We start from the raw sequence: 12497 nt of genomic DNA, 5'->3' as shown, positions 1-12497 counted from the left end.
AAAAAGTATATCACTTGAACTTTTCTACATAGGAGATTTTATTGCCTGTCCATGTCATCTTGATTAGAGGGTAGAGACATGACTGGTCTCTCAATTATTTGTTGCTAAATTATCAAACGCAAAGAACACCTCTAAAAAAATTAATATACTGTTATGTGAAAGAAAAAATTGTGTATGTTTAATTTTGGTTATAAATTCGTTTGCATGTTCATTTGTCATTGACATGTAAACGTCAAACCTGCAAAAAAGCAAAACGCAAGTTTGGATTTATACTAGGAAGCGTTTATCTAGTGAGCGTCACCACAGACGTCACAAGTAACCTTGCACAGTTTTGCGTATGTTTGATGAATACGCATGCATGTGCGGACATCAAAATCCAATTGCTCATCTATATCACATATTCACATATATATATATGAAAGCACAAATCTATAAGCAGACACAGATTCTTGACATCTTGTATTGGACTCGCTTAAGAAAAGCAACTTAAAAGAAAATAAAAATAAAAATAAAGCGATGGCGCCACCGCATTTTCTACTGGTAACGTTTCCGGCACAAGGTCACGTGAACCCATCTCTCCATTTTGCTCGTCGGCTTATCAAGAAAACCGGCGCACGTGTTACTTTCGTCACTTGTCTCTCCTTCTTCCAACGCTCTATGATGTCAAACCACAACAACGTCGAAAATCTCTCTTTCCTTACTTTCTCCGACGGTTTCGACGACGGAGGCATTTCAACGTCAGAAGACAGTCAGAAGCGGTCGGTGAATCTCAAGGTAAACGGTGATAAGGCTCTATCTGATTTCATCAAAGCTAGTCGGAATGGTGACTCTCCGGTGACTTGCTTGATCTACACGATTCTTCTCAATTGGGCTCCAAAAGTAGCACGTAGGTTTCAACTTCCTTGTGCTCTTCTCTGGATCCAACCCGCTTTGGTTTTCGACATCTACTACAATTACTTCACGGGAAACAAGTCCGCTTTCGAGTTACCGAATCTTTCTTCTCTGGAGGTCCGAGATCTTCCTTCTTTCCTCACACCTTCCAACACACACATATCAGCATACGCAGCGTTTCAAGAAATGATGGAGTTTCTCAAAGAAGAAACCAACCCAAAAGTTCTCATCAACACTTTCGATTCGCTGGAGCCAGAGGCCTTAACGGCTTACCCGCACATCCAAATGGTGGCAGTTGGTCCTTTACTTCCCACGGAGATGTTCTCAGGAAGCACCAAGCAGCCAGTTAAAGATCAAGGTACTAGTAGTGATTATACACTTTGGCTAGACTCGAAAACAGAGTCCTCTGTTATTTACGTTTCTTTTGGAACAATGGTTGAGCTGTCCAAGAAACAGATAGAGGAGCTGGCGAGAGCACTCATAGAAGGGAAACGACCGTTCTTGTGGGTTATAACTGAGAAACCCAACAGACAAGCCAAAACAGAAGGTGAAGACGAGACAGAGGTTGAAAAGATAGCTGGTTTCAGAGACGAGCTCGAAAAGGTTGGGATGATTGTGTCGTGGTGTTCGCAGGTAGAGGTTTTAAGACACCGAGCCGTAGGCTGTTTCGTGACTCATTGTGGATGGAACTCTACTCTGGAGAGTTTGGTTCTTGGCGTTCCGGTGGTGGCGTTTCCGATGTGGTCAGATCAGCCGACGAACGCAAAGCTTCTGGATGAATCATGGAGGACGGGTGTGAGGGTAAGAGAGAACTCGGAAGGTGTAGTGGAAAGCGGAGAGATAAGGAGGTGTTTGGAAGCAGTGATGGAGGAGAAGTCAGATGAACTGAGGGAGAACGCAGAGAAGTGGAAGCGTTTGGCGATTGAAGCGGGTGGAGAAGGAGGCTCTTCGGATAAGAACGTTGAGGCTTTTGTGGAGGAGATTTGTAGAGGCTCTCCAAGCAGAGGAGGTTAAAGTAAAAGACAAAAGTTGGTATCTAGAAGTGGCCATATACTGTATTATCGGGTAACACTTTGTATATCAATTCATTTAAACATGTTTGACTGAATCACTTTTGAGGCTTCTCCAAGCAAAGCTTGTTCGATTCAACTACTCTGTACTGTACCTCCGTTCTTCTTCCGATTAGGTAGGTCTCAGACGAACCAGTTTTCTGGTATTGGGCCATTTCCTTTTTTATACTTGTTGGGCTTTCTTTCGGCCCTACTGTAAATTTCTATTAAGAAGATAATAATAATGAAAACATATTACACGATAATGCAAATATGACCTAGAAATACTTTGTGGAGTCACCCTCTAGTGGTGAACGTTTCCTAGTCAAATGGTGTTAAATTTACATGTACACTCATTATTTATTAGTTATTATGGTAGTGTGACAAAAAAAATAAAAATACTGAAAATAATTGTGATTGCATACGTATAGGTACGCGCATGGCTTCTTCTCGTCGGTGTTAAAAGGAATTTACTTCAGAACAAAGAGGTTGATGGTGTTTAGAGAGGAGGAGACGATGAGGGGAAGAATCATGTGTTACACAGAGGACATTGGAGAAATGTGCATTTTCCTTGCAAAAAACGAGGCTTTCTGCATCTCGGCTAGCACATGTCCTGGCCTCAAGCCTAACTCCATCTATTTTATGGGACGTGGCTTCGGTATTTATGATCTTACTACAGGAGAGGTACATCATTATAAAGCTCCCAAGGATACACCCACCGTTCTCACCGCCCCTTACTGGCTACCTCCATTTTCTATCTAGTCATACTACGGCGCTCTTTGGTTAAACCCTTTCAGTTTCTCTCCACGTACCAGTTTGGATTTTAGCATCTAACCATTATTTTCGTTGTTTTAATTTCAATTTTATGTTATAACATCCCAAACCAGTTCTTCAGAATTATCCACAAAAACAACTATGTTTATTGTTCATATTTATTATGTTACACTCGTTACACCACATATTGATTTGTAAATCAAACTCTAATTAACCAGATGTGAACATGTATAGATTAACATATATATCTTTGTATTCATGAAACTGATCAGTGTCAAAGTGGTGTAAACTTGTATAGGGCATATTTCCCCTATTCAATATATGTGTTAAGCTCATTTATTTTACAATAAACTTGTGCTTATAGTAATGTGATAGGGGGGGGGGGGATTTCTAGCTAGAAGAATAAGTGCGACGAACCACAGATTAATAATGTCAAAAAGGGAACATAAAGATGGTCTCAAACTAAATCATAGCAATCCAAGCAGGTCGAGAGTAACTAAAATCGAACCAGAACTCATTTAAATGGAGGAAGCCAGTAAGGGAGGAAAGGAACCCTTTCTGGTCCACCTTTTGGAGGGTTAAAGTGACGAGTGGTTCGGGTGGTGAGATCATAAATAGCAAAGCAACGGCCCATCAAGTAGATGGAGTTGGGTCTGAGACCAGGGCAAGAGCTTGCCACAACACAGAAAGGATCACTCTTTGAAAGGAAGATGCAAAGATCTCCAATGTCCTCGGTGTAACACATGTTTCTTGTTCCGTCTTTTGTGTCTTCATCCTCTCTAAACACCATCAGTATCGGGTCTTTGTGTCTTTGAGAAGGGACGTGAGAGTACCTGCACACGCATATAGGAGCAAGTTAGCATTGACCAAGATATCTGTCTATATGTTACAGTACTCGTTACCATTTGATTAAGAAACTTTGGCCAGAAGGTGACTCCACCCAGTGGTCCTCCTTAAAACAAGAATTCACCAGCTCCCACTCGGACTGTGGCAACTCAGGAAGGTTCAGAAACACCAACTCATCGAATTTAGGATCGCTATCGAAGTAGAGATCCCAAGAGCACAAGTAGTTGCCTCCAGGAGCAGGCAAATAGAACCTTTGATCTCTCTTTGAGTACATGAGATTTGATTTTTCGGAGCAGACGAAAGGGATTTGTTTGTTAGTCCAACCGAGGTCGCGACCGGGCCTGCACAAACTCAGTTGGTAACCCAAGAAATTGATAGCCACTACACAGACTTCTTCCTCATTGTCTTCGTGAGGAGAAGATGACGACATTGCCACGTTCCAGACCACTTGTGTTTGGCCATAGCTCATAGTAGTAAGCAGAGGCAGAGGAATGATCGTGGTGTTTGATTTGGAAGCCAGGGGATTAAATAGGTCGCAGATACGTACAGAGTTATGATTGCATCGGTCAGAGAAAAATGTCCATCCATGTGAAGCTCCGATAAATTTCGAGTTAACGAGCTCTTCAGGTATTGTTTTGTCCCGGACTGTGACTAACTCTTCCTTGGCCGGATCGAACAAGAGGATGTCTCCGATGTAGCCGCCGCCTTCTCCCGGCGAGTCTTCAACAACGCTGCCAAGTGTCAAATACGGGCTGGTGGAAAACAAGCGAACACTTTTGTGTATCTGCCAATCAATTAAACTCGGACATCAGAACAGAAACGTAAAAATACACTCCTCTTGTCTAAAACTACTCAACCACCTTCGGATCCTTACGACTTATCTATCTGATGTCAGTAGAGACAAACTCAAACTTGTTCCCTGAAAAGCCTTTAAAAACAGAACATAACTGATACAGAACGAAACCAATAAAAGAGAGCTTACATACAAGCACATCGTTCCGGGAAGAGAGTTTGGAGAGACGACGGAAGAGAAGCTGAGACATTAATTATTATACAAGATCAGATCACAAAAAAAAGCAACCCTATAATGTTTTGATGAATAAGAAACTGAATTTTTCGCAGTCCACCATTTAAAAAAAGATAGCAGAGCCAAGTTTTTATTTACTCTTTCCTTTTTGGTGAAACAGACAGACTATTGGAATCTTCCCAAGCCAAAGGTACTCGTTTATAGCAGCAGGAAGATTTGTCTTTTTCCACTTTTCCTTTTTTTGTTTGTTCACTTTCTATATAACTTTTTATTTCCCAAATTTCATTCATTTCATTATGGACCACTCGTTAATAAGTACTACATTTGTACCCAAAGATTTTTAAAACACGTAACTAAACAGTAAAAAATTAAGATGACCTACAAACTAACCACATTTCATAATCCGGTTAAGATGTATAACGTACTGACCGTTCTTCTGTAGTTGGTGCGTTGGAATAATCAAAAATACACATATATACTCTTGTTGGTGGTATAAAATGATAACTTGAAATAATTTCTTGTTGGTGGTATAAATTTATTTTTTTGTCAACTTCATACTAAAAAAAATAAAAAATAAATGAAATAATTTATTAAGGAAATGATAACTTGAAATAATTTATTAAGGAAATATATTTTGGAATAAATATTGACCTAAGGTCTTTTGAAATAATATATTTGACTTTTGGCAATCATTAGATTAAATCATCGCATAAATGTCATGGATCATGATTAATTGAAGCCAAACCCAACACATGTGTTTTGGTTATTCAATCAAGATATGTCTCAGCCCCACGTTCTACTCGTAACACTTCCTGCGCGAGGTCACGTGAACCCATCTCTCTGCTTCGCCCGCCGTCTCATCCGAACCACCAACGCACGTGTCACTTTCGTCACGTGCATCTCCGCCAACCACGACGACCTGAAGCTACGTGCTAATCTCTCTTTTCTTACCTTCTCCGATGGCTTCGACGACGGGGTCATCTCCAACATCGACGACGTCCAGAACCGGTTGCTAAACCTCAAACGTAACGGCGATAAGTTTTTGTCCGATTTTATCGAAGCTAATCGGAACGGAGACTCTCCTGTTACTTTCTTGATCTACACGCTTCTTCTAACCTGGGCTCCAAAGGTAGCCGGTCGGTTTCACATTCCTTCTGCTCTTCTTTGGATCCAACCGGCTTTGGTTTTCGACGTCTATTACAACCACTTCATCGGAAACAACTCCGGTTTCGAGTTCCCGAATCTTCCATCTCTGGCTATATGCGATCTTCCTTCTTACCTCACGCCTTCCAACCCAAGCAAAGTTGCATACGCTGCGTTCCAAGAGCAAATGGAATATCTAATAGAAGAAACCAACCCCAAAATTCTGGTAAACACTTTGGATTCTCTGGAGCCAGAGGCCTTAACGACTTTCCAGAATATCGAAATGGTGGCGGTTGGTCCTTTACTTCCCTCGGAGATTTTCTCAGGAAGCACTAAGCAGTCAGTTAAAGATCAAAATAGTTACACACTGACACTTTGGCTAGACTCGAAAACAGAGTCCTCTGTTATTTACGTTTCTTTTGGGACAATGGTTGAGCTATCGAAGAAACAATTATCAGAGCTGGCGATCGCGCTTATAGAATGGAGAAGACCCTTTTTGTGGGTTATAACTGATAAACCTAATAGAGAAACGAAAACAGAAGGAGAAGACGAGATAGAGGTTGAGAAGATAGCTGGTTTCAGAGACGAGCTCGAAGAGGTTGGGATGATTGTGTCGTGGTGTTCGCAGATAGAGGTTTTAAGACACCGATCAGTAGGTTGTTTTGTGACTCATTGTGGGTGGAACTCTACTCTAGAGAGTTTGGTTCTTGGCGTTCCGGTGGTGGCGTTCCCGATGTGGTCAGATCAGCCGACGAATGCAAAGCTACTGGAGGAATCATGGAGGACAGGTGTGAGGGTGAAAGAGAACTCGGAAGGTTTGGTGGACAGAGGAGAGATAAGGCGGTGTTTGGAAGCAGTGATGGAGGAGAAGTCTGTGGAGCTGAGGCAAAACGCAGAGAAATGGAAGCGTTTAACGATTGAAGCGGGTGAAGAAGGAGGATCTTCGGACAAGAACGTTGAGGCTTTTGTGAAAACTCTGTTTTGAGGTTGTGTGTGAAACAGAGGAGGGTCAGCAATATAACAAATCAATATATACCGTTAGTAACTGCAATTTTATATTAATCTACGTGTCTTTCAGACTCATGTTTTAGGTTGTTCATGTATATATTGAGTTTACAAATAATGGGCACCTTGTTTGATGTATGTATGTATATCACCATTAATAACGTTTGTCCGAATGTATTGTGATCCCTGTTTAAAATTTGTAGCATGCGAATTTCGTTAGTCTAATATCGAATTTCGTTTAAGTTCTAACCAGAGATGAGATCAGTACAGATAAAATTATCTTTTGAGAAATCTAATGGCGAAAAAACTACTCTGACAGAAGGTTTGGATTGGAAAATTTCTCAAACTCTTATAACATCATACTATTTGTTTGGGATAATTAGCACAAATATGCATTGTTTAAAGATAAAACTATTTAACTATTTATTAGTAGCAGATTTGGTCAATGATAACTTAAAGTTGATGATGAAACAGTTGCCAAAAAAAAAAAAAACCCAAGATCAAAATAATCAAGTGTTCCTTTATATTACTAACCCTAAAAGGCAATTTATGTAAGAGAAGACACTACCTCATAAAAATCTCACATAGATCCTTTCCCACAGTTTCGTCTCTGCTTTGATTCTTCTGAATTCTCAGAACCAAAGGAACGAACTTTCCCATCCAAAATCGGCTAATTGTTAAAATCGATCTATAAGCCTTGAAACCATGTCAGAGGTGGCGAGTATTGATCCGGAAGGAATCGATGGAGTTCGTATGACGTGGAACGTTTGGCCTCGCACAAAGGTTGAAGCAAGCAAGTGTGTGATCCCTGTCGCTGCTTGTATCTCTCCGATCCGTTACCACCGTGATATTCAATTTAATAATTATGCTCCTCTTCGTTGTCGCACTTGTACCGCTGCTCTTAACCCTTATGTTCGTGTTGATTTCTCTGCCAAGATCTGGATCTGCCCAATTTGTTTCCAGCGTAATCACTTCCCTCCTCACTACCATGTTATGTCTGAGACTAATCTCGCTTGTGAGCTGTATCAACAGTGCAGTACTGTCGAATACACTCTGCCTAGCCCTTCTCACCCTACTGGTGCTGGGAATTTTGATCAGAGTGGTGCTGTTTCCAGCCAGCCTTTGCCCTCGGTGTTTGTTTTTGTTTTGGATACGTGCATGATTGACGAGGAGTTTGGATACGCCAAATCTGCGCTCAAGCAGGCGATCGGATTGCTTCCGGAGAATGCACTTGTTGGGTTTGTCTCGTTTGGGACGCAGGCGCATGTCCACGAGTTGGGGTTTTCTGATTTGACTAAAGTTTATGTCTTTAGGGGAGATAAGGAGATCTCCAAAGATCAAATTTTGGAGCAGTTGGGGCTTGGTGCTTCTGGGAGGCGAACCCCTGCTGGTGGGTTTCCAATGGGGAGGGACAATTCCGGCAGTTCTGGTGTTAATAGATTCTTGTTGCCAGCGTCCGAGTGTGAATTCACCATTGATTCGGTCAGTTTATCCTTTTAATTATGGTTGGAGTTTAATAAAGTTTTAGCTTTTCTTCTTCTTCTGATTGACTTTGATATTTCAAAGCTCATGATGATAAATACATTTTGTTTTGTTTTGGAGTGTAGCTGTTGGATGAGTTACAGACGGATCAATGGCCTATCCAGGCTGGACGTCGTCAGTCGCGGTGCACGGGAGTGGCTTTGAGTGTAGCCACAGGACTTCTTGGAGCTTGTTATCCTGGAACTGGTGCTAGAATCGTTGCTTTAATTGGAGGACCATGTTCTGAGGGGCCAGGCACGGTAACTTCATTTGTTTAATCCCCTTCTTTCTATAGTTACTGTGACAATTTGCTTGAGGAAATTGGGGGAAATATTGGCTTCTTAACTATGGAACTTTTCAATATGACAGTATCTGGTGTAAGTATCATCTATGAACCTGTTGTAACTGTTATGGTAACAGTTGGCCATGATAGTTAGCAGAAGATGAGATGTATATGCTATATTCTGTTGTCGGATTTGATTGAGCATTAGATGAAACTAGGTATGAGTTCAGATAGTTTGAATTTTGCAAGTCTATTAGGCTGTCATCTTGATCTATGATGGATTTTCTTTTCATCTTGTTCTGAGCTACGTGTGGGTTATGCATCTCCTTATTATATGACCATTTGTCTTGCAAGTATAGTGGTAATAAAAGTGTTTAGGAGAAGAGCACACTTGAAATTTTCCTTCTTAATTATTTGGCCGCTGATGCAAAAGTTCGTCCTTTGAGTTAGTACTTCCTCTGGCTTCTGCAGATTGTATCAAAGGATCTCTCAGAACCTTTGCGGTCACACAAAGATCTTGATAAAGATGCAGCTCCTTTCTATAGGAAAGCAGAGAAATTTTATGACGCTCTCGCTAACCAATTGGTTAACCAAGGACATGTACTGGACCTTTTTGCATCCGCACTTGATCAGGTAATTGATTTTCCCTGTATGTTATGATCATGTTAAGGTAATAATAATATCTTATGGAGCAAACCTTGTGCAACAAACTTTCTAGACAGGAGAAGAAGATTTTTTTTATTAATTTCCTTGCTGTGTGCTCTAACTATACTCAGAGACATTGAAGTCTCTTAAAACTACTTCAATTCAGACATTTATCTTATTTTCTGAGTTTAAATGTTAGGTTGGTGTTGCTGAAATGAAAGCTGCGGTTGAAAGAACTGGAGGACTTGTTGTTTTATCAGAAAGTTTTGGCCATTCTGTATTCAAGGATTCCTTTAAGCGAGTATTTGAAGATGGCGAACAGTCTCTCGGCCTTTGTTTCAAGTGAGCTGTTGCTACAGGCTAATGTTCTTCTTGCTATTTCATTTTTCCATGCATGCAATTCAAGTTTTTCTAACATAGTATTTGCCGCTTATATTACATCAAAGAATATATAGTTAGTGACAATCTCACTTGTTTTCAACTTACCATTTCAGTGGTACACTTGAGATCATCTGTTCAAAGGACATAAAAATCCAAGGGATTATTGGACCTTGCACGTCATTGCAAAAGGTTGAAGCTATTCATACCGAAATTTATCTTTTTTGTCTTAAATTATGGTAGATAGCTTAACAGTGATGCTTTTTTGGAACAATTGCAGAAAGGCCCAAGCGTTGCTGATACAGTTATTGGGGAGGGGAATACTACAGCTTGGAAGATGTGTGGCCTTGACAAAAGTACTTGTTTGACAGTCTTCTTTGATCTTTCTTCTAGTGATCAATCAAGTAGTCCTGGAGGTGTAAATAACCAGCTCTATTTACAATTTATGACAAGGTATCCTCTTCACGCAATTCTGGGTTTGTGCATGTTCATCCAAATAATAGAATTTTGATCTTACATATATGATTGCAGCTACCAAAATCCAGAAGGCAAAACATTACAGCGAGTTACTACTGTTACCAGACACTGGGTAGATACTGCTATTAGTTCAGAGGTTAGCATTTTCCACGTTAGTTCTGAAAATTCTTGCATTCTGCTTCTGCATTATGGTTATACAATCTGTATTCGGGTGTGTTTTCTTCTCCAAGAATGGTCGATTATGTCCTGGTCTATTGCTTCTGTATTTTTGTCTTTGATTCTTTTTCCTTAGAAACACTTGTTAAGCTATATAAATGGTCAGTGTGACAATTACATTGGGAAAATGATCTATCTGACTAGTCTCTAGATAGGAAAAAATTATCTTATTCTTATTTTCCCATAGTTTCCTGGTAGCATGGCTGAGTAGGTGTGGACAGTTTGCTTCAGTTACATCTGGGATTTCATCAACTTGGAGAAACAGTTTTATAAGTTACGCCTCATCTAGTTTCTTGAGATTTCTAGAGTATGGCGTATGCACAAACATTTCATTATGCTACCTTCCCAGCCTTTACATACTCTTATGGTCTTTTTACTGTAACCTACATTTTTCTTCTTTGTACGTGGATTGTGGACATGGATGCTGATGTGATGTATTGTGTCTACAGGAATTGGTGCAAGGTTTTGATCAAGAAACTGCTGCTGTGGTTGTGGCCAGATTAGCTTCCTTGAAAATGGAAACAGAGGTGACTATTATATTGAGTCAATTTCAAAATTAGATTCTTGAATCCAAATCCTCGGTGCTTTCTGCCGATTTGCATTTTTGCTAATTCTTATATACCATTTTGGGAAAAACGAAAAGATAGATGGATTACATGTTGGAATGTGAAACGTATATTTATATTAGGATTTTCATTCTTCGATTGGGCACTCTCTTAACCATTGGTTAATCCAGACTTTATCTTTGATTATTAAATTATGAATTACCATTTAATAATTTATTTGCAGGAGGGTTTTGATGCTACGCGATGGCTGGACCGAAATCTTATTCGTCTTTGTTCTAAATTTGGTGATTACCGGAAGGATGATCCTGCTTCATTTACTCTACATCCAAACTTTTCACTATTCCCTCAGTTTACATTTAATCTCCGACGGTCACAGTTTGTGCAGGTAAGTATGACATATGAGGTGCTGTAGTAAAATCATCTCTGTAATACCTATTCCGTCCATCTAAAAATGTCCTTCTGGTGATATCGGCAGGTGTTCAACAACAGTCCAGACGAAACCGCCTACAACCGCATGCTATTGAACCGGGAAAATATTTCAAACGCAGCTGTTATGATTCAGCCGTCTCTAACAACATATTCGTTTAATTCACTACCTCAACCTGCATTGTTGGATGTTGCTTCCATTGGTACAGATCGTATCCTCCTGTTGGATTCTTACATTAGTGTTGTTATTTTCCATGGAATGACTATTGCACAGTGGCGCAACTTGGAATATCAAAATCAGCCCGAACACCAGGTAATGACTATACAAGTTGCAGTTGACCATGATTTTCGGGAATATTAGCCGTACATATCTCATTTGATCCCTTTATTTGTTAAGGCATTTGCACAACTTTTGGAAGCCCCTCAAGAAGATGCTCAGATGATCATCCGTGACCGATTCCCTGTGCCAAGATTAGTTGTGTGTGATCAACATGGATCCCAGGTTAGTGTCTTAACCCTTTGGATCTCTGAATTTGTAGTTGAATATTGTAAGTGTGGAACAAACTGGGGTTGCTAGCTTTTGTTGACGTTTCGTAAATGTATGGCAATAATGGACAGGCAAGGTTTTTGTTAGCAAAGTTAAATCCGTCAGCAACATACAACAATGCGAGCGAGATGAATACAGGTTCTGATATAATCTTTACGGATGATGTTAGTCTTCAAGTCTTCTTTCAACATCTTCAGAAATTGGCTGTTCAATCTTGAGAACCAGAGGTCTCTCTCTCTCTCCCTCCACCTAAGTTGAAGAATCGCTTTTAGTACTAGTCATTCTGAGTTTTTTCTCTGCCAAACATAATTATAGACGACATGAGACAAATACAAATAAAGAAGATGCAGTCACCGCTCACCCGAATGCCTCAGTGTCTTAGCCTTTTTTATACACACATTAATAGACTACGCTTCTGATTCCTTTCTGTTTCGCTGAGGGTTTTGTTTGTCATAGCGAGTCAACAAATTTTGTAGTTTCGTTTGGTCATTGTATTATTTTCTTTTCTTTAAGGTTTGTAGCCGAAGATATTGTTCTAATTATTAGTCCGTTCCTAATGATGCCCTTAAAATTCGGTTAATATGTCCTCCCATATACACTAATACACACTAATTAGAACCTTAGGAGTCATGTGAACATACACAAAAAAGTTTTTAAACCACTATTCACTAAACGTCATATACTACTTTGTTTTTTTGACATG

At 40.0% G+C, this 12497-nt stretch overlaps 4 protein-coding genes across 5 annotated transcripts; 3 read left to right on the top strand and 1 right to left on the bottom strand.

Annotated features, from left to right (window-relative positions):
* The first annotated feature begins 428 nt into the window (after positions 1–428).
* On the top strand, positions 429–2225 carry LOC17898155 (UDP-glycosyltransferase 75B1). Its single transcript, XM_006307387.2, has one exon. The coding sequence runs from the start codon at positions 517–519 to the stop codon at positions 1903–1905; it is 1389 nt and encodes a 462-aa protein (XP_006307449.1). The 5' UTR covers positions 429–516; the 3' UTR covers positions 1906–2225.
* An 877-nt stretch (positions 2226–3102) lies between these two features.
* Positions 3103–4642, bottom strand: LOC17899556. Its single transcript, XM_006305918.2, has 3 exons — positions 4547–4642; positions 3617–4344; positions 3103–3547 (listed from the first exon to the last, which is right to left on the bottom strand). The coding sequence occupies exons 1-3, from the start codon at positions 4601–4603 to the stop codon at positions 3229–3231; spliced, it is 1104 nt and encodes a 367-aa protein (XP_006305980.1). The 5' UTR covers positions 4604–4642; the 3' UTR covers positions 3103–3228.
* Positions 4643–5365: 723 nt separating this feature from the next.
* Positions 5366–6715, top strand: LOC17899040 (UDP-glycosyltransferase 75B1). The gene has a single exon (XM_006305766.1). The coding sequence runs from the start codon at positions 5366–5368 to the stop codon at positions 6713–6715; it is 1350 nt and encodes a 449-aa protein (XP_006305828.1).
* Positions 6716–7239: 524 nt separating this feature from the next.
* Positions 7240–12358, top strand: LOC17899553 (protein transport protein SEC23). 2 transcript variants are annotated; one of them, XM_023777451.1, is made up of 13 exons: positions 7240–8217; positions 8343–8516; positions 9011–9172; positions 9384–9526; positions 9679–9754; positions 9843–10015; positions 10094–10175; positions 10705–10782; positions 11045–11206; positions 11297–11560; positions 11645–11749; positions 11866–12021; positions 12110–12358. In XM_023777451.1, the coding sequence occupies exons 1-12, from the start codon at positions 7441–7443 to the stop codon at positions 12010–12012; spliced, it is 2343 nt and encodes a 780-aa protein (XP_023633219.1). In that variant the 5' UTR covers positions 7240–7440; the 3' UTR covers positions 12013–12021; positions 12110–12358. The 2 variants fall into 2 exon arrangements, with proteins under 2 accessions (XP_023633219.1, XP_006303716.1); XM_006303654.2 differs by having other exon boundaries at positions 7241–8217; positions 11866–12358.
* Positions 12359–12497: the final 139 nt, after the last annotated feature.

This window comes from Capsella rubella, unplaced genomic scaffold, assembly GCF_000375325.1.
Source record: "Capsella rubella cultivar Monte Gargano unplaced genomic scaffold, Caprub1_0 scaffold_1, whole genome shotgun sequence".
Taxonomy (NCBI): domain Eukaryota; kingdom Viridiplantae; phylum Streptophyta; class Magnoliopsida; order Brassicales; family Brassicaceae; genus Capsella; species Capsella rubella.
The sequence above is the reverse complement of the archived record's forward strand: the minus strand, read 5'-3'. Positions and strand labels throughout refer to the sequence as shown.

Bases quoted from the DNA above. Each gene is read 5' to 3' on its own strand.
- LOC17898155 (XM_006307387.2), top strand. From the start codon at position 517: ATGGCGCCACCGCATTTTCTACTGGTAACGTTTCCGGCACAAGGTCAC.
- LOC17899040 (XM_006305766.1), top strand. From the start codon at position 5,366: ATGTCTCAGCCCCACGTTCTACTCGTAACACTTCCTGCGCGAGGTCAC.
- LOC17899553 (XM_023777451.1), top strand. From the start codon at position 7,441: ATGTCAGAGGTGGCGAGTATTGATCCGGAAGGAATCGATGGAGTTCGT. The intron at 9,755-9,842 runs GTTGAAGCTATT...GAACAATTGCAG, and splicing joins CTTGCACGTCATTGCAAAAG to AAAGGCCCAAGCGTTGCTGA. The intron at 11,750-11,865 runs GTTAGTGTCTTA...AATAATGGACAG, and splicing joins GTGATCAACATGGATCCCAG to GCAAGGTTTTTGTTAGCAAA.
- LOC17899556 (XM_006305918.2), bottom strand. From the start codon at position 4,603: ATGTCTCAGCTTCTCTTCCGTCGTCTCTCCAAACTCTCTTCCCGGAAC. The intron at 4,345-4,546 runs GTATGTAAGCTC...ATTGATTGGCAG, and splicing joins CTTCCCGGAACGATGTGCTT to ATACACAAAAGTGTTCGCTT. The intron at 3,548-3,616 runs GTAACGAGTACT...ATGCGTGTGCAG, and splicing joins CAAAGTTTCTTAATCAAATG to GTACTCTCACGTCCCTTCTC.